The sequence below is a fragment of the Somniosus microcephalus genome, chromosome 9 (assembly GCF_052327205.1).
Source record: "Somniosus microcephalus isolate GS21.2 chromosome 9, FLI_Smic_1.0, whole genome shotgun sequence".
In the NCBI taxonomy this organism is placed as follows: Eukaryota; Metazoa; Chordata; class Chondrichthyes; order Squaliformes; family Somniosidae; genus Somniosus; species Somniosus microcephalus.
Genome location: NC_140995.1, coordinates 80,331,545 through 80,357,178, shown reverse-complemented (window position 1 = coordinate 80,357,178; position 25,634 = coordinate 80,331,545). Strand labels below are relative to the sequence as shown.

The 25,634-nt window shown below is 46.5% G+C and overlaps 1 protein-coding gene across 2 annotated transcripts in view; it reads right to left on the bottom strand.

Moving 5' to 3' along the window:
* pla2g7 (phospholipase A2, group VII (platelet-activating factor acetylhydrolase, plasma)) overlaps positions 1 to 25,634 on the bottom strand; it is a 176,461-nt gene that overhangs the window by 73,494 nt on the left and 77,333 nt on the right. For both annotated transcript variants that reach the window (XM_085996800.1, XM_085996801.1), the window contains exon 5: positions 14,494 to 14,562. In XM_085996800.1, coding sequence (XP_085852926.1) covers positions 14,494 to 14,562 — 69 coding nt within the window. The remainder of the gene's footprint in view (positions 1 to 14,493; positions 14,563 to 25,634) is intronic.

The following is a 25,634-nucleotide window of genomic DNA, read 5'->3' as shown; positions in this document are numbered from 1 at the left end:
CGCTCATTAGCATCTTATTAGCGACCGTGTGACGTCGAGGTCGACCAATCGGACGGCGGGTTCCTGGCGCGTGCCATCCTACAGTTGAGTGTCGAGTGACTCGACGATTGACCAATCCTACTCTTCGGTGACCTGACCGGTCGACCAATCGGTGCGTGTGTGGGCGGGCCTTATCCTTCTGAACCGAGGTGAGTGGCCGCCATCTTGCTTCCATTCTTTTTCCTGCTTTCTGCGTCTTTCTTTTCAAATATACAATTCCAGCAAAATAAAATTGAATTTATTAAATTGTTTTAAAAAAAACTTCATTCATTTGTAAATATTTTTTCTAAACTGAACATTCTTTTTCCTACCTTTTCCCGTTTTTTTGTTAGGCCTGAAAGCCTGGGACTTTCTTGCCCAGCCAGGCCCGAGCTAGGGCTTCTGCTAAGCTGCTCATCACCCCCCTCCCCCGTCACGTTACCCGGGGCAATGGCCTCAGCCACGAGGGTCAGGGGGTGCGCGCGCAGCAGGAGGTGAGACGCGGCGTCGGATCTCGGCCTTGGTGAGCGGGAAGGGTTACCCCGGCAACCGGCAAACTTCAAGCCGGCTCGGCCGGGGGGGGGGGGGGGCGGGGCTCTCAGCCGCAATCGGCGATCTGGAGGGCGGGGCTCCGGAGAGTGAGATGCCGCTGCTCGGGAGGGCGGGGGGCGGGGCTCGGGACATCGGGGGGGCGGGACCTCGGCCTTGGTGAGCGGGAAGGGTTACCCCGGCAAACTTCAAGCCGGCTCGGCCGGGGCTCGGAGTGCGGGGCTCTCAGCCGCAATCGACGATCTGGAGGGCGGGGCTCCGGAGAGTGGGACGCCGCTGCTCGGGAGGGCGGAGGGCGGGGCTCGGGACATCGGGGGGCGGGAGGCGGGACATCACGGGGCGGGAGATCGGGGGGCGGGACATCGGGAGATCGCAGGGCGGGACATCGGGAGATTGCGGGCCCGGACTACAGATCGGGGGGGGGGGGCGGGGCTCGGGAGATCGGGGGGGCCACCCTCAGGGGGGGCGGGGCTCCGGAGATCGGGGGGGCGGGGCTCGGGGGCGGGGCTCCGGAGATCGGGGGGGGGCGGGGCTCGGGAGATCGGGGCTCCGGGGGGGGGGGCAGGGCTCGGGAGATGGGGGGGGGGGCCGTGCTCCTGAGATGGGGGGGGGCGGGGCTCGGGAGATCGGGGGGGGGCGGGGCTCGGGTGATTGGGGGGGGCGGGGCTCAGGGACTCTCCCCCCTCCCCTCCCTTTCCCCCCCTCCCCTCCCAATCTCTCTCTCTCACTCACACTCCCAATCTCTCTCTCTCTCACACTCCCAATCTCTCTCTCTCACACTCCCAATCTCTCTCTCTCACACTCCCAATCTCTCTCTCTCACACTCCCAATCTCTCTCTCTCTCTCACACTCCCAATCTCTCTCTCTCTCACACTCCCAATCTCTCTCTCTCTCACACTCCCAATCTCTCTCTCTCTCACACTCCCAATCTCTCTCTCTCTCTCTCACACTCCCAATCTCTCTCTCTCTCACACTCCCAGTCTCTCTCTCTTCCCCCCCAGTCGCTCTCTCTTCCCCCCCAGTCGCTCTCTCTTCCCCCCCAGTCGCTCTCTCTTCCCCCCCGTCGCACTCTCTTCCCCCCCAGTCGCTCTCTCTTCCCCCCCAGTCGCTCTCTCTTCCCCCCCAGTCGCTCTCTCTTCCCCCCCAGTCGCTCTCTCTTCCCCCCCAGTCGCTCTCTCTTCCCCCCAGTCGCTCTCTCTTCCCCCCAGTCGCTCTCTCTTCCCCCCCAGTCGCTCTCTCTTCACCCCCAGTCGCTCTCTCTTCCCCCCCAGTCGCTCTCTCTTCCCCCCTCTCTCACACTCCCAATCTCTCTCTCTCACACTCCCAATCTCTCTCTCTCTCACACTCCCAAACTCTCACTCCCAATCTCTCTCTCTCTCACGCTCCCAATCTCTCTCTCTCACGCTCCCAATCTCTCTCTCACACTCCCAATCTCTCTCTCTCACACTCCCAGTCTCTCTCACACTCCCAGTCTCTCTCTCTCACACTCCCAGTCTCTCTCTCACTCCCAATCTCTCTCTCTCACACTCCCAATCTCTCTCTCTCACTCCCAGTCTCTCTCTCTCACACTCCCAGTCTCTCTCTCTCACACTCCCAGTCTCTCTCACACTCCCAGTCTCTCTCTCTCACACTCCCAATCTCTCTCTCTCTCACACTCCCAATCTCTCTCTCTCACTCCCAATCTCTCTCTCTCACACTCCCAATCTCTCTCTCACACTCCCAGTCTCTCTCTCTCACACTCCCAGTCTCTCTCTCTCACACTCCCAGTCTCTCTCTCTCACACTCCCAGTCTCTCTCTCTCACACTCCCAGTCTCTCTCACACTCCCAGTCTCTCTCTCTCACACTCCCAGTCTCTCTCTCTCACACTCCGTCTCTCTCTCTCACACTCCCAGTCTCTCTCTCTCACACTCCCAGTCTCTCTCTCTCACACTCCCAGTCTCTCTCTCTCCTTCCCTCTCTCTCTCTCTCCTTCCCTCTCTCTCTCTCTCCTTCCCTCTCTCTCTCTCCTTCCCTCTCTCTCTCTCTGTCTCTCTCTCCTTCCCTCTCTCTCCTTCATTCTCTCTCTCTCTCCTTCCCCCTCTCTCTCTCTCCTTCCCTCTCTCTCTCTCTCTCTCTCTCCTTCCCTCTCTCTCATTCCCTCTCTCTCTCTCTCCTTCCCTCTCTTCCCCCCAGTCGCTCCCTCTCTCTCTTCCAACAACAACATGCCCTCGAGAAAGCCTCGGCACCGCCGGGCTCCCCCAGCAATGAAGTATATATAGTAATAAAATATATGAAATATGCACGGTCCACTTATCATGAATCCCAGTCAGGAGAGGGAACCTTTACAATGTCAACTAACGTGGAGTCCAGGATGGGAAGTTTGGAGACTCTAATTTGTGTTGTACCATGGCTCCAACACACGTTCACACTCCTTTAACAGTTACTACAAATACACATGTAACAAATTGTTGTTTGTACCGCTATACACAACTACATAAAATAATAAAGCAGCAGAGACTGAGAGTAACTTCAAGTGATCTTTACTGGGTAACTGGAACTTCGGCACTGACTATACAAATCGATACGCGTCTGTTATATACGCTCGCAACTAAGGATGTACATCCGCAAAACAAAGTAGTCCCTTCAATGTTGTATACATTACACTTCCTCCCCCTTTAGTTTAATAGTATATTAACACAAAATTTCTATAATTAACATACAGAGCCTGTCTTTACAGTAACCTTTTTGTTTCCTTAAAAGTAACAAAATTCAAATTCCAACATAACATTTTATTTTGTCAACAGCCCTTTTACAAGTCAAGTCTCTGGGGAGGCCTCCTCTGCCTCTCTGGGTAACGTCTCTCCAGACTCTTTTGCTTTGGGGAATGAGACTGTACAGGTACAGGTGCATCAGGTGAGCTCTCAGCTGTGGATGAGGCTGGTGCTGATGCTGATGAATCAGGAGTGTCTGTTTCCATGTCAGGTGAGTCTGGGTGAGGTATAGGGGCGTTTTCCACCTGAACATCCAGAATTTGGTCCACATGACGTCTCAAAACGTTCTCTCCCACATCCACTGTATAAATCAGTGGTCCCTCTCTTGTGGATATTGTACCTGGTTGCCACTTTTCCGTCCGGAAATCACAAGCAAGAACTGACTGTCCCACACTGAAGCTTCTTGTTGGCTTAGCATTCAAATGTTTGAACGGTTTGTTCTCTACATCACGATGTACTTTCGGTTTAAGAAGGTCCATGCGAGATCTCAGGTTCCTGTTCAAAAACATCATCGCTGGAGTCTGATTAGTGGCTGCGTGTACTGCGTTCCGATAAGCAAAGAGGAAATTGTCTATCTTGTGTTGCAGTGGTAGATTCTCGCTTTGATGGCCTTCTTGAACGTCTGTACGAATCTTTCTGCCAAGCCATTTGTAGCTGGATGGTATGGGGCAGATGTGTAGTGCTTGATTCCATTTTTCTTCATGAAACCTTGGAATTCGTCAGAGACAAATTGTCGTCCATTGTCTGTGCAGATTTGTTCTGGTAGGCCATTTCTAGCGAACATGGTCCTCAGAACTGAAATGGTCTTTTCAGATGTGGTTAATTTCATTTTAATGACCTCGGGCCATTTGGAATGTGCATCGACTGCAATCAAGAACATGGAGTCCATGAACGGTCCAGCAAAGTCGATGTGCACACGTTGCCATGGTGATGAGGGCCATTCCCATGGATGGAGAGGGGCTTGTGGTGGTGCGTTCTGGACCTTTTGACATCCTGAGCAGCTCTTTGTCAGGTCCTCGATCGGTTTGTCAATTCCCGGCCACCACACGTAACCACGGGCAAGGCTTTTCATCTTTACCGTACCTAAGTGTCCTTCATGCAATTCATCTAGCACTCGGTTACGAAGCTTGGGAGGAATCACAACTCGTGAGCCGCACATCAGTGTTCCCCGACACACTGATAACTGCTCCCTCCTAGCTGAGAATGCTGGAAACAATGAGTCACCATGCGCTGGCCATCCCTTCACAATGATGTCAAACTTTTGACAATGTAGGGTCATTGCGTGTTTCTCTTTCAATGAGGGAGTTTGTCACTGGTAGCTGCTCAACTTGTGTGAAATACCTCTGCTGAGTCAACTGTTGTAGTTCTCGCTGAGGTCGGCAGTGGTAAATGTGACAAACCATCGGCGTTGCCATGTTGCTTGGTCCCCTTGTATTCAATGTCATACAGGTGAGCCCCTAGGAAGAGTGACCATCGCTGTAGCCGTTGTGCCGTCATCACTGGAACGCCCTTCCTTGGGTTGAAGATTGAAACGAGGGGCTGGTGGTCAGTTAACAGTGTAAACTGTTGACCATACAAGTAGTGGTTGAATTTCTTGACTCCCCACACAAGGCTGAGGGCTTCTCGGTCAATCTGTGCATAATTGCGTTCAGCTGTAGTCAATGATCTTGAGGCAAAGGAACTTATGTGACAACACGGCACCAATGCCATGGGGTGAAGCATCACATGCCAGTCGAATAGGTAAGGATGGGTCAAAGTGAGCTAGCACCTCTTCTGAAGTAATGAGTCTTTTACTCTCTTGAAAAGCTTGTTCACAGCTGTCACTCCACTTCCATTGTGACCCTGTCTGTAGCAGTGCATTTAGTGGATGTAACACTGTGGATAGGTTGGGCAAGAACTTGTGATAGTAGTTCACCAGTCCAAGATATGATCTCAACTGAGACACATTTTCAGGTGTTGGTGCATTAATCACAGCTTCAATCCTGTCTGGAGACTTGTGTAAACCGTCCTTGTCAATCACACATCCACAGTATGAGATTTCCTTTTTGAAAAACTCACACTTGTCTCGGTTCGCTCAGAGCCCATACTCCCGTAACCTGATGAGCACCTGTTCAAGGTTGGAAAGGTGGTCGTGGTCATTCTTGTCATCAAGATAACACTGAGTACCTGGGATCCCCTGCAGGACTTGGTCCATTGCCCTTTGCCAGATTACAGGAGCTGATGCTATTCCGAATACCAGCCGATTGTACTGGTAAAGGCCTTTGTGCGTATTTATTGTCAGGTACTTCTTTGATGCATCATCAATTTCCATTTGGAGATAGGCCTGGGCCAAGTCAATCTTTGTGAAGCGTTCCCCTCTTGACAGGGAAGCAAAGATGTCCTCAATGCGAGGCAATGGGTACTGTACTGTGTGGCGGACTGGGTTAACAGTCACCTTAAAGTCTCCACAGATGCGCACTTTTCTTGGCTTTCCTGGTTTTGGGCTGGAGGTTTTCGTCATCACTGGATCTATAGGTGTGGCCCATTCACTCCAATCCATCTTGGACAGGACCCCTAACTGCTCCAAGTTCTCCAGCTCTGCTTCTACTGAAGGGCGAATTGCATAAGGCACTGGTCTGGCCTTGTGGAACTTTGGATTTGCGTTCTCCTCAATCTTAATTTTTGCTTTCATGCCCTTAAGTGTTCCTATTCCCTTCTTGAACAGTTCCTGAGAGTCAGAGAGTATTTGTGACAGTCTCTCAGGAGTGGCGTTGCTGTCCTCCTTTGCTGACACAAACAGTGCTTGGCTGGTGTGCCAATCCAACTGTATTTTCCTGAGCCATTCGCGTCCCAGCAATGGTGGTCCTCCATTTTCCACTACATAGAGGTTCAATTGTGGTATTTTTTTTTCTTTGTATGTCACTGTCACTTTTATTTTACCTTTGGGGCACACTCTTTGTCCTGTGTATGTCTTTAACAGTACTTTAATTGGCCTTAGCGGTATGTGTGAAAACAGTAGTTTGTAGTCATGTACAGAGATCACTGTTAAAGCTGAGCCGGTGTCCAACTCCATTCTCCTGCCACTTCTGGAGTAACCCATATTATTCTGTGATCCCTCGTCTCTTTCACACTGTGTACTTTTAGACAAGCCAGATCCTCTTCCTCTGAGTCTGTGTCACTTTTTTCTTTATCTGAACTGTCTCCAGTCACGTAGTGTACCTTCTTGTATCTATCTTTGAAAGTTTTCTTGTTTTCAGTCACTTGATGTACCGTTTTGTTACTCTGTATTGCATCAGTTTTCGGCTTCTTATTTGCTTTGCAGACTCTTTCAATGTGCCCTCGTCTGCCACATTGTCTGCAGTCTTTGTCTTTAAACCAAGTCATTGTGGTCATGTGACATTTTGCCACAGCGATAGCACTTCTTTTCTTGTTTCAGTGACATTTTACTAGTTGAATATTCCAGGGATTTTTGTTGAATTTCTAAAGTGCCACGTTCTGCTGCTTCCATTGATATTGCAATACTCAGAGCCTTCTCCAATGTGAGGTCTTTTTCCAGACAGGAGCTTCTTTTGTGTGCTTTCATTTTGCATGCCACACACAAATCTGTCCCTCAATGCGTCTGATAAGCCCATTCCAAATTGGCAATGTTCTGATAATTCATGCAACTTTGCCAAATATTCAGAAATGCTTTCATTTTTGCTCTGGTTCCATTTATGGAATTTAAATCTTTCAGCTATGAGCAGTGGTTTGGGGCTTAAATGGTCTTGGAGTGTGTCCACTATTTGTTTGACTGTTTTGTTTGCTGGCTTTTCAGGGGTTAATAAACTACATAGCAGCCCATATGTCTTTGCGCCCATAACACTCAGCAAAACAGTGGCTTTCTTTTCTATCTCCACTCCGTTAGCCTCACAGTACAACTCCACTCTTTCAATGTAAGTTGCCCAGTCTTCAATGCTGCTATCAAATGCTGCAATCGTGCCAATCATCGCCCTTTTTTTTTTCCAAACCCGTTTTTCTTTCTTTACTAGTTAGCTAGTGTCATGCCAGTCCTGTGCACTTTTCACTTGACTTACGTATCCCCTGCCCAGCTTAGCAAGCGTGCTCCGTTTTCTCTGCCTTCTCGCTCCTTTCTTCCAAATTTCGGTGTCCTCTGGATGCGATGCCAGAATAGGAAGACGTAGGTTCATAATTCTCGTCGCCAATTTGTTGTGTTTGTACCGCTATACACAACTACATAAAATAATAAAGCAGCAGAGACTGAGAGTAACTTCAAGTGATCTTTACTGGGTAACTGGAACTTCGGCACTGACTATACAAATCGATACGCATCTGTTATATACGCTCGCAACTAAGGATGTACATCCGCAAAACAAAGTAGTCCCTTCAATGTTGTATACATTACACAAATATTTAGCATGTATGATGGTGTTTATTATATGCAGGGTTAACTATACCCTTTCTATTTTCCCAGTGAGGAGTTCTTGGACAACCCACTCGTGAATTTGGCACTTGAATTATGAGGTCACCTTCACTATCAAAATAGAATACTTATTTTTCAATTGACATTTATTGGGGGAAAAATTTGGTTGCTTTGCACCTCCAGTTAGCGCCCTAAGACGTGCAAAGTAACTAGCGCCCGGGCATGACGATGTTTGCGCCGCTCGCGAAATTGACCAGACATTTTGCGGCGGTGCCAAACACTACCACCACAATCTCCTGCACCCGCAGATCGTGATGTCAATCGAGTGTGCAACGCCCTAGTAGCGCCCTGGACTGGATATTGAGCGACACCCCCTGCCTTACCGCCTGCCGCTAGCAATGACAGGTTGAGGGGAGCGTTTTGAAGTCGGGAAGGGACTGGGGGAGCGCTTCCTGCCTTTTTTTGTCGGCAACATTTTTGCACCACGAATTCTGAGAGAGAGAGACTTTTGGAGAGATTCAACGCTGTGTGAAGGAGTTTTGAGTAATGAGCAGCTCTTTGCAAGTTCATTTTGATTTGACCTTCCTTGCATCGATTTAGAAAAAAAAAGAGACTATGGGGGCTGCACTCTGAGCTCTTTCCTTGGGCCTCTCCATTGTTCTTTCCAGCAGAATTGATGTACAGGTCTCTCCAGGCCGAGATTCAAGGCTGCAATGAGCAGGGTGTGGATGGAGAGCAAGATCGACCCTCCCCTTCAAGAACTGGCCGGCACCAGTGTGTGTCTGTATTCCATTGCTAACTGACATCACGAGCTTCGCCAGCGCTCTGAGGTAGCACCTCGCTTCTCAGTGTTAGCGCCTTGAGAGGTGTGTAACACCTGATTTAGCGCTCCAATCACCTCCAGGAGCGATAGAAGCCAAGTTTGCAGTTGGAGGCGATAATTAGTGTCAGGCACTAAACTTTGCACCCGGCCAATAATTGCGCCCCAAACGGGGCGATAACCGAATTTCTCCCCCATTAGGCGATACCGAATTTCCCCATTATGTTTTAAGGAGACAACTTATTGGTGAACAAAACCTCTTGAAGTGTCAGACTGAATTTATATGATCCAGAGAGAAACAGAAGTTTACAACAGTATTCTTTTACAATTGGAAGCACAAAATACTGCCTGTACGTTCAGTGGACTTCCATAATAATCTACTTCACACTTCTGCTTGGACCAGTTAGGTGCAGTGAAAATCTTTAAACATTCATTAAAAATAGTTTTTACTTTTGCATACAAAATACAACAACCTGAATAAAGATGGATTAAAGATGGTAATCAGATCATTTTGTTTACAAAAATAAAAAAAAGTCACCAGTAACCATTGAAGAGCACACATAGTGCTTTGCAAAAGGAGAACATCTTATTCTGGTCTGCTAATTACTGTGCAACAGGTTTGTTTGTCACAGTATTCCACTGGCCGAGGAGTTTCTAGTCTAACTGAGGATCATAATCCACTGTCAAGACTAGAAACAGCTGGCACTCAGTAGGAGCTCTGGGACACAGCCTTCCACTTAGCAGCAATTTCAACAACTCATGAGTGACACAGTTCATGCCGCACTATTGACTTGTGTTCAAACAAGATGTTTTGTGTAATAATATTTAAATGTTGAATATTACTAGACAAGTAATGGAATGTGGGGTCTCTTAACAAACAAGTCTGCCTGTTCAACATCTCATCTATAAATGAGTTAGCTGATCAGGGATAGAGGTGGGTACTACAGTTGGCCACAATACATACAGATACGCTCATTGCGTTAGGGCTTAGAAATCTCTAAAAACAGGCCATAGAAGAGTAGCTCTTACTGCAAAGTGCCATACATTCCAGTCAGAGGATAGACACTGTTTTAACTGTTGCATTCCATTCCACCACTGCCTCAAATTGATGACCTTGCAATTCTACTATTGTCTATATCTACTTGCTGTCCATTATTCCAGAACTGACAACGTATACAAGACAACTAGCTTAAGCACGGTTGAGATTTAATGCCCTTTTCTAATTAGTTTAGCAGTGACCCGTGAAATTTGGTCTGTTCCCTTAACAATAGCACACATCAGCAAAATATTCATGCTGAGAGGCATGAACCTCAGAATTAATTACTTTTTTCTTGTTGGTTTGTTGTAAAAAAAGAACTGGCGTCCATTTTGCAAATAACCTACAGAGGTTAGTCAAACAGTTACATGTTGGGAGATGTCCTGCTCAGACTGTCTATGAATATTAGAAATAAAAGATTACTGACAGACTCCACTTTATTATTGGGACTTTCATGGTTTTCTTCCAATCAACCAACACAATTTTTAATAAAAGGAAAATGCTGACTACAGCAGGTGTTCTTGTAGAAAAGGGCTTTGTTTCAGTGAAGAAGCTTTTGGGAAACCATTTTTGCTAAGGGAGGAAGAGACAGAGAGCCAGTGTCATTTTGTCATGATTACATCACAGAATCACAGAAACCCCACAATGCAGATAGAGGCCATTTCGGCCCATCGAGCCTGCACCGACACATATCCCACCCGATCCCTGTAACCCCTACACCAACACATATCCCACCCTATCCCCGTAACCCCACGTATTTAATCCCCCCAACACTAAGGGTCAATTTATCATAACCAATCAACCTAACCCGCACATCTTTGGACTGTGGGAGGAAACCGGAGCACCTGGAGGAAACCCACGCAAACACGGGGAGAACGTGCAAACTCCACACAGACAGTCACCCGAGGCCGGATTCGAACCCGGGTCCCTGGCGCTGTGAGGCAACAGTGCTAACCACTATGCCACATCATATACAAGTGATGCCGTTACATTTTATCACAAATTCCTTTCCAGCAATTGAGGTAGTTCCTGCAAACCCTGGAGGATTAGTGCGATAATGGAAGGCACAAAAAGCAGGTGTTGTGGATATCTAATCCAGGAAGAATTTCTGACATGCTACACAATTGTGCAGCCAGGTGACGGCATTGCTCAGTGGCTGCAGAAACTGAATGCTAAAGTTAAATCAGTCTGTAGGGCCGAGTGGGCCTAATTCATAATCATATAGGTCGATGTCTACCTGAAAATTAATATGAGTACAGTATCTCGCTTATCCAAATGTCTATAGGATTAACAGGAAGACTGCTTGGAGGGGGAGGATCTAGTAAATATGGAGCACTTTTTTCAGTGGTGGAAGACACCACAATTGTGCTGGTGACAATGGAAAACGAACAGAGTCCACCTCAAAATAAAACAGCTTCAAAATATTCATTAAAATATCACTGCTAAGTAATTTCTCCTTCCATGGGATTGAGGACATTTTTGCCTGTATGTGATGAATGAATGAGGAAGAATGATTATTCTTTGTGGGCTATTAACTCCTTTGGTAAATATTCATAATATACACTCCAGATTTCTCCCCTTATACAGCAGATACGACGCCCTCTCTGCGTATACATGCACAACATCCCCCCACATATACAGGACACCAATGTTATTTTGGAACATTCTCAGATAGTTGCTGAAAAATGCTTGCATAGTCTTCTTTTCAAAACTATTTAACCCTCCAACCTGGTTGCCATCCTGCCCCAGTACTGAGATTGCACTGGTCAGAATTACAAATGACATCCTGTGTGATTGTGGCTCACTGTCTTTCATCATCCTTGACCCCGCTGCTAATTTCAACATAGTTGATCAGTCCATCCTCCTCCTTAGAGTCTGCCTCCATCTTATTTCCACTCATACCTGTTGCATTACGGGCTCAATTTTCAGTGTGCCGTGGAGTCGGGATTGGAGGCGTGCAGGGGGTTAAATTCCCGAAATCGGGGGTCCCGACCCCATCCCGCCCCCCAACCCACCTCCATGCCAGTTTCAAAGGAGGCGGGTACCCGCCCCGCAGTGGGACCCGCCACCCAGAGGCGGGAAGGGATTAGTGCCAATTAACTGCCTGTTAACAGGCAGTTTTTAGTCTAATCCCTATTTTTAAGCTTGAACTGTGAGATTCCCGACGGCTCCAAACCACGGCAAGTTGGAGGAGTCGGGCCGTCGGGTTGAAAGGCTTGGAGGGGTCGAGATGTCGGTGTTCAGGTGAGTGATGTGTGCATGAGTGCAAAGGTAAGTGTGTTTGGTGTGTCTAAAGTGATTAAATAAGTTTTACATACATTTTCTTACTTTTTCAGCCTTCGTTCCTTTAGGTTCGGGGAGTCCCTCATCTCACCGGCACAGAAAGCAGAATGGCTGCGAACTGTCAAAAGGGACAGCCTGTAGCTTTCTGTGCAGGAGAGATTTCTAACCGAGTCTGTGGAGAAGGACTCGGGTTAGAAGTAAGACTGTCAGTGTTTGACAGCTTCAAACAGCTGTGCAACACTGATATTTCATCTGTCAAAACCTCTTGACAGATGAAATTTCAGTCTGTGACGTCACCTGTTGCTGGGTGGCCCTTAAATTGGCCTGCTGAGCCCACCCAGCGGGCTCAACAAGGTCAATCAAGTTAAAATCGCATGGATTGGCCGCATCTTGATACAGGCGGGACTACAACTCCGAAAGTTGTAGTCCCGCCTCCAACCCGACTCCTGAATGAAAATCCAGACCTACAACTTCTTAAATGGCTTCTCCTTCTGTGCCTGCTAGATCACTCCCTGCATACCACACAGCTCTATCCTTTGTTACAAGCTCAAACCAGACATTAAGTTCTGGTGAAATGATAGATCCCTTAGCTAAATCTCAGAAAAACGGAAGCCATCCTCTTTGGCTCCCACCAGCACCTACATGCCTCTGGTCTTGACTATAAAACGCTCTAGCTCTCATCTCAGGCCAAGTCCCACTCAACCATCTCCTTGCTGACTGACATTGACTTCTGGTTTCCCAACCCCTCCAATTTAAAATTCTCATCCTTGTGTTTAAATCCTTTCATGGTCTTGCCCCCCCCTCCCTATCTCTGTAACCTCCTCCACAAACTCGCCGCTCCTCTGACTAGCTTCTTGTGGATACCCCCTCCCTTTGCCCTACCATTGGTGGCCGTGCCTTCATACATCTAGGCCCTACCTACCTTGTGGAATTCTCTCTCTAAACCCATCCACCTATCTCTTCTCCTTCAAGACTCTCCTTAGTACACACCTCTTTGGCCAAGCCTTCAGTCATCCTTCCTAATATCTCCTTTGGCTCAGCATTCTTGTGTCTGGTAACGCCTTGGGCCATTTTTCTATGTTACAGATACAGCATAAATGCAAGCTGTCATACTATCATCACTCCAGATAATGGGGACTAAATTCGGTTGATTTGTGCCTCCCGTTAGCGCCCAAGGGCGCTAATGGGGCGCAAATTAACTAGTGCCTAGGCGCCGTGTCGCTGACACCTCCCGCGAAATTCAGCAGGAGGTTAGCAGTGGCGCTAATTAGCGCCACGCAGCAATGACATCATCGCCGTGCGCAGTGCTCCGCTCACGCCCCGGCTGTAATATTGTCCGCTATGTCCGCCGGGGTCAGGGGGGCCTACCTGCAGCTGGGGCTGCACTAGTTAAAGGGGAGGTAGTGGGCGGCCATTTTTGTTGCTGGCCGCCTGCCAGCACCTGCCCCCGGCCCCCGTGAAGCCCCCCCCCCCCCGTGGGGTGCCGGCTGCTCTCCGTGAGCCCGGCACTCCTCTCGTTTGCCGGCACTCCCGATCCCTGGTGGCCCAGCTGGGCCCCGGGTTGTGCTGTGCCAGGCCCCGCCCCTTTAATAAGGGGAGGAAGGCCTGAAGTACCGTGCTGTGATATTGGCTTGCGGGGCGCTACCTGGGAAAATAGGCCGTGGGGACGCTAACTTTTTCGGGGCGCCCTAAAGGGAAAATAGGCCCCAAAGGGGCACTACCCAATTTTTTAACCACAATCTGTTTTACTGATGTTGATTGAGGAATAAATATTTGCTAGGACGCTGGGGATAACTTCCCTGCGCTTCTTCAAAATAGTGGCATAGAATCTTTTACGTTGACCTGAGAACGCAGACGGGGCCTTGGGTTAGCGTCTCATCTGAAAGACAGCACCTCTGACAGTGCAGCACTTCCTGGAGTGGGACTTGAACCCACAACCTTCTGACTCCGAGGTGACGGTGCTACCAACTGAGCCACAGCTGACACTTATGTGGGTGAGGGATTGTTGAAAAGGGTTACAAGTTTACCTGGTGATCCTGTGCCACAATTAATTTGTTAATTGTTATATTTTTTACCTCCTTCATTCAAAGTGCAGCGAAATGTTTTCCTGCACTTAAGGATGACTATAAAAATACAAGTTTTTACTTCTTTACATCAATGCTTTTTGCATTAAAATGTTATTTTGCATCTGTTTCAATGTAAGTAAGTCGATAGACCATTATTATTACATTCATCTATCGCACCCACAAATACGCAAGCCTGCTGTGTTACACTCACTGAGTTTACCTTCTGCTAATGCAAAAGTCAAGTCAACGGTGACTCATATATATATTTAATATTTTCCAGGAGTACATATCAGGAAATTGTGTTGCCCCAGCTACAAAATCTGGCAAACTCCTTGCATATGCTGGCAAGCAAGATGGACCATTCATCACTGCTGGGACTTGAATTAATTAGTGCGGAGTTGTCTAGATTAACTGAACAAAATGCCTCAGGCTGAACATTCTACACTTTCTTGTGTTGTGTTGCCGAACAATATTTCCACTCTACAGTTAAGATGCATGAATCTGATATTGTTCAGACATCATTTACTAGTAAAGGGTTTTGCTTATTCAGAATTCTAGTTTTATTTCTTACCTGTGTTCCACGGCAGCAACTACAAATCCCTGTGAAGCCACTTCAATGCATATAGCTGAATACAGAGTCCTACAAAGAGAACAAATTTTGCTTAAATTGGTAAGTTAGCAGTTGGACTTCAGCAGAAGTAGCATTTGGAGGCCTGCTTTGTGCAGATTTTTGACAGCAAACACTGGCACATGGACTAGGCATCTCAAATGCTGTATCTAGCACCTTGGCATGGCTCAAGAAGCATCCCAAAATGCTTCCCATACAATGAATTACTTTGGAGTAGAGTAATTCTAGTTCATTCAACAACATCAACCCATCCACCTCACAGCTTGATGGTCATTAAATCAAGATACAATTCTTGGTTTGCTTCAGTATTTCTCCCAATTAAAAAAAAGTTTTTTGCAAAATCCAGAATTTTCCACAATCGGGATACATATACTCCCCTCTGGTGGGTTATGTGCACGTGCAGACATTGAATGAGGACAGAATTAGATCAGATGACTACCAGCTAAAATAATTCTCCTTCGAATATCCACTGGTTTGTAATGGCTCGCCATCCCTGTGGATGGAATAGTGTGATCAGGTATTCAGCATCACTGGGTAACAGAAGACAAGCTTCTGCCCATAATCCCTACACATGGTGATAATCTCGGTCATGTTAATGTGGAGAGGCACATCAGTAGGAAGGGTGAAATGTAAAATGAAGTGGGCCACTCACTCTGGGCAACACGTGCACACCTTTTTGCCAATTATACATCAATATTTACAAAGTTCTAGGGGCAGGTCTGTAATTTATAACATTGGTTACAGAAGACAGGGGTAATATGAAAAAGACAGGAGGAAATATTGAGAGTCTCTCACCTTCCTTCCATCTTCAACCAGAATTCTTTATTTTGACCTTGAATTTTTTTTCCACCATATACACCAGAAAAATCCCAGATTAAATTGCTAGACTCTGTCACATTAGATGAATTCACCTAGTGGAGGTGCTAGGTTGAGGAGGAGAAAAATCCTCCAGATCACTATTCAATGACACCTGCTGGAATGCATGTGACTGGCTGTCAGGTGATGACAGAAGTGGATTGGCTCAGTTAGAATTCTTCCCATGGCCAAATAATTTGCTGAAAGTCATCAAGGCATACACATCAAAAATAATAACCACTTGGCAAAGAACTACCAGCTGCTGTGGAACTGCACCCCAGCAAAAATATGTCTTCAAAAGAAAGGAAGGGAGGAGAAAAAATTGACAAAGTTCATTGTTAAGAAAATTGTAAAGGAACAACCATTAGCAGAGTTTAGCCTTTTTCTTATACAAGATTTAGACTTGTGTTCCGATCTCTGGCCATAAGAAAAAGTGAACAATGAAAAAGGCTATTCACCCCATGAAAGCTCATCCCTCTAGTAGTTCAGCTCACTCAGCAAAGCATTCAACTGTTAGAAAAAATTGGCACTAAGGGAATTCTCAAAGTAGTCTTAAATTTATTTTTTGTGAATTTAAATGTATTTCCTCTTGTTCTACCAACCTAACTGACCTTACAGAAATACTCTGGTTTACCTTATCAATACCATTTAATACTTTAGATACCTCAGTATGATCACCCCTTCATAATCTCACTAGACAAGAGAGTTTAAGCTTCTATAATCTTACAAATGGCTCATTCCCATTACATTTGGGATCATTCATCTAGCTTTTCTCTGCATCCTTTCCAATTACTGTATGCCCCATTTGAAACGTGATCAGATTTACATACAGTATTCCAAGAGCGGTCTGACCAGTTCTTCAAGAGCTTCAGCATAACTTCTGTTATGACATATATATATATATATGCTGGGGTGCCCGGCGGTGAAGAGGCTTTTTTGAGGGCATGTTGTTGTTGTTGGAAGAGAGAGAGGGAACGACTGGGGGGGGGGGGGGAAAGGAGAGAGAGAGGGAAGGAGAGAGAGAGAGGGAAGGAGAGAGAGAGAGAAGAGAGGGGGAAGGAGAGAGAGAAGAGAGAGGGAAGGAGAGAGAGAGAGAGAGGGAAGGAGAGAGAGAGAGGGAAGGAGAGAGAGAGAGAGAGGGAAGGAGAGAGAGAGGGAAGGAGAGAGAGAGGGGGAAGGAGAGAGAGAGGGGGAAGGAGAGAGAGAGGGAAGGGGAGAGAGAGAGAGAGAGAGCGCGAGGGAAGGAGAGAGAGCGAGAGAGGGAAGGAGAGAGAGAGAGAGGGAAGGAGACAGAGAGAGAGAGAGGAGAGAGAGAGAGAGGGAAGGAGAGAGGAGAGAGGGAAGGAGAGAGAGAGAGAGAGGGAAGGAGAGAGAGAGAGGGAAGGAGAGAGGAGAGGGAAGGAGAGAGAAGAGAGAGGGAAGGAGAGAGAAGAGAAAGGGAAGGAGAGCGAGAGAGGGGGAAGGAGAGAGAAGAGAGGGAGAGAGAGAGAAGAGAGAGGAAGGAGAGAGAGAGAGAGAGAGAAGGAGAGAGAGAGGGAAGGAGAGAGAGAGAGAGAAGAGAGGGGGAAGGAGAGAGAGAAGAGAGAGGGAAGGAGAGAGAGGGAAGGAGAGAGAGAGAGGGAAGGAGAGAGAGAGAGAGAGAGGGAAGGAGAGAGAGAGAGAGGGAAGGAGAGAGAGAGAGAGAGGGAAGGAGAGAGAGAGAGAGGGAAGGAGAGAGAGAGGGAAGGAGAGAGAGAGAGAGGGAAGGAGAGAGAGAGCGAGAGAGGGAAGGAGAGCGAGAGAGGGAAGGAGAGCGAGAGAGGGAAGGAGAGCGAGAGAGGGAAGGAGAGCGAGAGAGGGAAGGAGAGCGAGAGAGAGAGAGAGAGAGAGGGAAGGAGAGATAGTGAAATCCCTGTTCTATGCGGACGACCTGGTTCTGCTGTCTCCCACAGAACAGGGATTACAGCAACAACTAGACCTACTCGACAAATACTGCCAAAATTGGGCTCTAACAGTAAATCTAAAGAAAACCAACATCATGATTTTTCAAAAAAGGCCCAGATGTCAGGAAAACAAATACCAATTTACCCTCAGTGATACCGCTATAGGACACACTATGAGCTACACCTACCTTGGTCTAACTATTACAGCATCAGGGAGCTTCAGCATAGCAGTGAATGCACTAAAAGAAAAAGCCCGAAGAGCCCTATATGCAATAAAAAGAAAATTCTACAACATCCAAATCCCAATCAAAATCTGGCTCAAAATATTTGACAGCATAATCCTGCCCATTGCACTGTACGGTAGTGAAGTATGGGGCCCGCTAAATCACCAAAGCTACACTAAATGGGAAAAACACACAATAGAAGCCCTACATGCAGAATTCTGCCGAAGCATCCTTCGCACCCAAAGAAAAACGCCAACAAATGCATGCAGAGCCGAACTAGGCAGATACCCACTGATAATAAACATCCAAAAACGAGCACTAAACTTCCTAAATCACCTCAAATCTAGCTCCCCAGACACCCTTCATTTCAAAGCCTTTCAGACCCAAGAGCTAAACCCAGAAAAGAGTCCCCTGAGTCAGCTGCTACTGAAACTAAGTACTCAGCCGGACCCTGACCAGCCCCAGACCAACACAGCCGTCCAAACACCAATCCGAGTGAACCAAATCATTAAACAATGCAAAGAAACCTACCTGGATCATTGGAACAAAATAACCGAAAGCCAAAGCAGATTAGAATGTTACCGGGCCCTAAAAAGAGATTATAAACTGGCAGACTACCTCACGACCATCAGAGACACAAAACAGAGACAGACCCTCACCAGGTACAGACTAAGCGACCACCAACTGGAAATTGAAAAAGGCAGATACAAGAAATCCTGGCAGCCTAGAGAGAATAGAATATGCGATCAATGTCTGGCCGGCGAGGTTGAAACAGAAATGCATTTCCTCCTAAAATGCGAAAAATTCAACACATCAAGAAACATATTATTCAACAAGCTAAGCCAAACAACCCCAGATTTCAAGGAATTGGATGACCTGTCAAAATTGAGATTAGTCCTGGGAGAAGGAGACAGACCATACCTTGGGGCCAAATATGTAACAACATGTCACAACCTGAGGACTGTTTAAAAGTAAGACTGTTTAAAATTAATATTGTTTAAAAGTAATATTGTATGTACCCAACAAATGTCAAATCGATTGACACCTACAGAATGTTGGAAAACTGTACCTTTTTGATATGTAAGCTTTGGCAATATGGTTCTCTGTAAACTTTCATGCCAATAAAGCATTTGAATTGGAAAAAAAAAAAAATTGAATTGGAGAGGAGAGGGAAGGAGAGAGAGAGAGAGGGGGAAGGAGAGAGAGAGAGGGAAGGAGAGAGAGGAGAGGGAAGGAGAGAGAGGAGAGGGAAGGAGAGGGGGAAGGAGAGAGGAAAGGGAAGGAGAGAGAGAGAGAGAGAGGAGAGAGAGGGAAGGAGAGAGAGAGGGGGAAGGAAAGAGAGAGAGAGGGAAGGAGAGCGAGAGAGAGAGAGGGAAGAGAGAGAGAGAGAGAGAGAGAGAGGGAAGGAGAGAGAGAGGGAAGGAGAGCGAGAGAGAGAGAGGGAAGGAGAGAGAGAGAGAGAGAGAGAGGGAAGGAGAGAGAGAGAGAGAGAGGGAAGGAGAGAATGGGGGAGAGAGAGAGGGAAGGAGACAGAGAGAGGGAAGGAGAGAGAAGAGAGAGAGAGGGAAGGAGAGAGAGAGGGGGAAGGAGAGAGAGGGGGAAGGAGAGAGAGGGGAAGGAGAGAGAGGGGAAGGAGAGAGAGAGAGAGGAGAGGAAACACCAGCTGGAGAGAAAAAGCTGGAGAGAGAGAGAAACAGAGGCCTGAACCGCGAGACCGGAGACCGGGAGGAGCAGCCCGAACCAGGACAATAAATAAGAGGCCTGGGGAGGGTGAACCCGAGAACGCGAGGCCCAGAGACCGCGGGATCGGAGACCGGGAGGAGCGGCCCGAACCGGGAAAACAAGTAAGAGGCCTGGGGAGGGCAAACCCGAGACCGCGAGGCCCAGAGACCGCGGGAACGGAGACCGGGAGACCAGGGCAGAAAACAGCCTGGTCAGTCAAAAAAACCCGGGGGCCTGAGACCGACACGACGACGCGAGGAGATCCGCCCAGAGCGCGGAAAGCAAATGAGTCCGGGGCACGGAGAGTGGACGAGTTTGGAACACGGAGAGAGAGAGCGAGTCCGAGACCCGGAGAGCGAGTGAGAGAGTCGGAAGAGAAAAAAAACAAAAAAAAACGGAGAAATAAGTTTTACCTAATTCTACCTAAGTTTCATTTTAGTTAAAGTTAGTTCGGAAAAAGTTTAATTTTATTTAAATTTAGTTCGAAAAAAACCTGAAAAAAGAACAAACCCGCGAGGAAAAGGACTAGAAACCCGAGAGAAACGATAAACTACCCGAACCAAGATCCTGTGAGAGAAAGAGAAAGATAAACCTTTAAGAACAGCTATATCAAAGATGAACCCCTGAAAAACTCCCAATTTTGGACCTAAAAGTGGGCTAAGGTGGAACACGACACAAAAAAGAGGAAAAAAAAAGATATCTATCTGAGACAAAAAACAAACGACTACAATGAGCAGGGAAATGATATATCCTGAGCAATGCACAAAAAATAAAGCAAAGGAAAAATACAAGTACACAACACTAAAAAATAACCCAGAGATCCTCTACGTTGACTATACCACACACAAAGGGACTAAGCTGAAGAACAACCTCATATTCTACACCGAATACGTCACCTCCTGGAAGGAGACTTTACAAAAACACTACGCATACGTCTCCAGTGAAGGTATTGGCAGTGGAGGCAGACTGAAAATATGTAAAGATGGAAACCTAGATAAAGATGACCCCCTGCTAACCATAAGCTACTACAACAAAAATAGATCATGATACAGGGGAATGTGGAAAATCTGGACTCCTTCGAAAAGGAATTCCCCCAGTTGAAAACTAAGGCAGACACAAAGAGGACCAATGGACAGGAAGCAAAAGAGAGTCGAACAGAGGATGATGAGAGCCAAGTGGAGGAAGAAGAAGAGAGACCAGCAGAGGAAAACACCTCCCTGTCCACCTCCACCCCCCCCCCACACCTCTCAACGAAAACAAAATGATGAAAGAGAATCTGGCCAAACTAGAACTTGATTTCAACGAATACAGAGAAACACTGGCCAAGCATCTGAAGGAGGAATTCAAACAGCTAAAAACGGAACACGAGTCCACCATCCACAAGATGAGAAAGACCATAGAGGAGCAAAGAAATGAGATCAAAGAACTCCGTACTCAACTAAACAAAACGAAGGAGACCGTAGAAAGGCTCAGCAGGCAACACAAACCTCTTAAGGTCCAAAAACCTGAGGACACAAAAACAACACACACAAGGACACAGAACCCGCCGGATGCCACCCCACACGAAGACACACCGAAAGCCACAAACCCCGCTCCAACCAGCCCTCAGTCGAATCATGCCCAGACTACTGCTACCCAGTCCTCACACACAGGAACACAAAAACCGACAGATACCCCCCCAAACGAGGACACACCGAAAGCCCCAAACCCCGCTCCTGCCACACAACATATCCCAGAAACCCAGCCAACAACCAGCCACCAGGCGAGTCCTACCCAGACTACTGTTACCCAGTCTGAAAAACCAGCCCCTCAGGCGGTCCTGCTGACCGACTCCAACGGAAAGTTTCTGGACCCCCAGAGGCTGTTCCCAGACCATCAAGTCCTGAAAAAATGGTGCAGCAACACAGACCAAGCAATGAAGATCCTGAACAAAGAATCCCTTGGAAGCCCCAAATGGATTGTGATCCACACAGGCACGAACGACCTACGCACCCTACAGGAAGGCACTGCTAGGGCGGTGAGCAGGATGGCGGAAAAGGCCAGCAGGGAATTCCCCGAGGCGCGGATCGTGATCTCCACACTACTGCCCAGAAAGGACACCCCAGCCTATATAATCCACAACACCAACAGGGAGATCGACACGAGATGTTCTGTCCTCCCCAACGTCTCCCTGGCCCATCATCCAAACATCAACACAAGGGACCTCTATGACGAAATACATCTACTCAAACAGCGGATGTGGGTCTTCGCAAGAAACCTCATAAACACTGCCAAAAGACGCAGCCCTCCCACCCCCTCTACCATTGGGAGCCCAAACAGGACCACCAATGTCCCCCACCCCCCATTACAAAACCAACAACAGAACCGTGCTTTTATACCTGACCCAAGATCCCCCTCTAGACCACAGACTGTAGACCAAGAACTGAGAAAGATCATGACGATGCTGAACAGCCTGATAGAAAGCCGGATAAATTATTAATATTGTTATTTATCATTATCATTATTGTTATCTTATCAGTATTATTACTATTATTAGATAGATATATGTGCATGCCTCATGAAATTTATACTAAATCATCATTTAGCATTATAGAAAATAGTGTTTCCACACTCATCCCACAAAATAGGTCCATTTTATTTTGTTTTATTGAACTATATAAATGCGTTCTTTCCACATAAGCTGCTGGAATATCCAGGGCCTCCGCTCCTCAACTTTTGGGATGAAGAGTACAGACCCTGAATTCCTAAAAGCTATAAAAGACATTGATATAATTGTGTTAACAGAAACATGGTGCCAAAAGGACGTGCCGACCCACTGTCCTCCAATGTACCATGAAATCATTGTGCCCTCAGTAAAGAACACTAAAACACGCAAGGGCAGAACCTCCGGGGGAATATTGGTGTGGTATAAGGGAGAACTGGACAAACACATCTCACCGGTAAAACAGGGAAAATCACACGTATGGCTAAAACTAGATAAAAATATAGGAATAGCAAAAAAAGATGTTTACTTATGTGCGATCTACATACCCCCAATAGAATCGCCATATTTCGAAGAGGAGTTAATTGATACTCTCCACATGGAAATCAGCCATTTCCAGGCCCAAGGAAAGGTGATAATATGTGGGGACCTAAATGCAAGGACCGGTTGTGAACCTGACTTCATAGACCCACAGGGAAACAACCATGTGTTTGGCCAGACCCCTTTAGATGTCACACCAGCCATCGCAAATCGGAACAACCTCGATCGTGAAATAAATAAAAGCGGTAGGGAGGTAGTGCAACTCTGCCGAGCCTTAGGCCTGTACATAGTTAACGGTAGGTTCAGAGGGGACTCCCTAGGGAGACTCACATACTCCTCAACTCTTGGGTCTAGTGTGGTGGACTATACAATCACTGACCTGGACCCCTGCGATATCAACTCATTCACTGTCAGGCAGCAATCCCCCCTCTCAGACCATAACCAAATAAATATGTACCTTAAACTTTCTGCCCAAACTACAGACACAAAAAAAGAACCCAGTAAGCTCCATAAAATAAACCAGACATACAGATGGGCCCCAGACAGTGGAGAAAAATTCATCACAGCACTAAAGTCACCTGATCTCACAAGTAAAATATCAAAATTTAAAGAAAACCCATACGAGATCACCAGAGATGGTGTAAACATGGCCATAGAGGATATAAATATGATCTTCCATGAGGCAGCTGTAAAAGCCGACCTTGTGAAACAGAAGAGGAAGCGTCACAAAAGACAAAATAAAAATAAGAAATGGTTTGACCACGAATGCAAAAATGCCAGAAAAGACCTGAGAAAAATATCAAACCAAAAGCATCGCCCACCAAACAATCCGGACCTACGTACTAGATACAATGAAACCCTCAAAAGATATAAACACACCATTAGGAACAAAACACAAAACTATACCCACAAAATACTCGAAGAAATTGAAAACTCCACCAATCCAAAACAATTCTGGGAAATGTGGAATAACCTGAGTACAACACAATTGCAAGCATTACCAATCCAAGATGGCGACATCTGGAGAACACATTTTGAAAACCTCTACAAAGACATCCCAATAAACGAAACAAACCCAAGTCAACATCAGGTCACAGAAAAACTCCACACATTAGAAGCAACAATTAAAGACAACCAAAACCCTCTAGACTCCCCAATCACATGGAAAGAACTGGCCACAAAAACAAAATCTCTCCACCTAAAGAAAGCCTGTGGCCCAGACAACATCAAAAATGAAATGCTCAAGTTCAGCAATATGGAGATGCAGGGTGCGGTACTCAAATTATTCAACATCATATTACGTTCAGGCTGTTTTCCAGATATCTGGTGCCAAGGACTAATCTCCCCCATATATAAAAGCAGAAACAAATCAGACCCAAATAACTACCGCGGCATCTGTGTCAACAGTTGTCTAGGGAAGTTATTCTGCAGTATTCTAAATAGATTACTTGATTTTCTTAACAAACATAATATCCTCAGAAAAAACCAAATAGGCTTTCTTCCAAAACACCGCACCGCCGACCATATCTATACCCTTCACACCCTCATTGAAAAACATATACACCAAACAAAAAATGGGAAAATATTCGCCTGTTTCATCGACTTCAAGAAAGCCTTTGACCCTATATGGCACGAAGGGCTCTATTATAAACTTCTTCAGTGTGGAATAGGGGGCAAAGTCTATGACCTTATTAAATCAATGTATCTGAAAAACAAATGCGGGGTCAAAATTGGAGACAAACGCACCGATTTCTTCACCCAGAGAAGAGGCGTCCGACAGGGCTGCAATTTGAGCCCGACCCTGTTCAACATATACATAAATGAATTAGCAGACATGCTGGAGCAAAGCGAGTCACCAGGTCTCCGTCTCCTTGATGGAGAAGTGAAATCCCTGTTCTATGCGGACGACCTGGTTCTGCTGTCTCCCACAGAACAGGGATTACAGCAACAACTAGACCTACTCGACAAATACTGCCAAAATTGGGCCCTAACAGTAAATCTAAAGAAAACCAACATCATGATTTTTCAAAAAAGGCCCAGGTGTCAGGAAAACAAATACCAGTTTACTCTCAGTGATACCATCATAGGACACACTATGAGCTACACTTACCTTGGTCTAACCATTACAGCATCAGGGAGCTTCAGCATAGCAGTGAATGCACTAAAAGAAAAAGCCCGAAGAGCCCTATATGCAATAAAAAGAAAATTCTACAACATCCAAATCCCAATCAAAATCTGGCTCAAAATATTTGACAGCATAATCCTGCCCATTGCGCTGTACGGTAGTGAAGTATGGGGCCCGCTCAATCACCATAGCTACACTAAATGGGAAAAACACACAATAGAAGCCCTACATGCAGAATTTTGCCGAAGCATTCTTCGCACCCAAAGGAAAACACCAACAAATGCATGCAGAGCCGAACTAGGCAGATACCCATTGATAATAAACATCCACAAACGAGCACTAAACTTCCTAAATCACCTCAAATCTAGCTCCCCAGACACCCTTCATTTTAAAGCCTTCCAGACCCAAGAGCTAAACCTAGAAAAGAGTCCCCTGAGTCAGCTGCTACTGAAACTAAGTACTCCTACTCAGCCAGACCCTGACCAGCCCCAGACAAACACTGCCGTCCAAACACCAATCCGAGTGAACCAAATCATTAAACAATGCAAAGAAACCTACCTGGAACATTGGAACAATGTAACCAAAAGCCAAAGCAGATTAGAATGTTACCAGGCCCTAAAAAGAGAATATAAACTGGCAGACTATCTCTCGACCATCAGAGACACAAAACAGAGACAGACCCTCACCAGGTACAGACTAAGCGACCACCAACTGGCAATTGAGAAAGGAAGATACAAGAAATCCTGGCAGCCTAGAGAGAATAGAATATGTGATCAATGTCTGGCCGGCGAGGTTGAGACAGAGATGCATTTCCTCCTAAAATGCGAAAAATTCAACACAACAAGAAACATATTATTTGACAAGCTCAGCCAAACAACCCCAGATTTCAAAGAATTGGATGACCTGTCAAAATTAAGATTAGTCCTGGGAGAAGGAGACAGACCATACCTTGGTGCCAAATATGTAACAACATGTCACAACCTGAGGACTGTTTAAAATTAATACTGAATGTACCCAACGATGTTCAACAACTTTAAATTAATACAGTTTAAACTAATATTGGATGTACCCAACGAAGGTCAAAATTGTTTGACACCTACAGAATGTTGGAAAACTGTACTTTTTGTTATGTAAGCTTTGGCAATATGGTTCCCTGTAAACTTTCATGCCAATAAAGCATTTGAATTGAATTGAAAAATTGAATTGAATTGAGA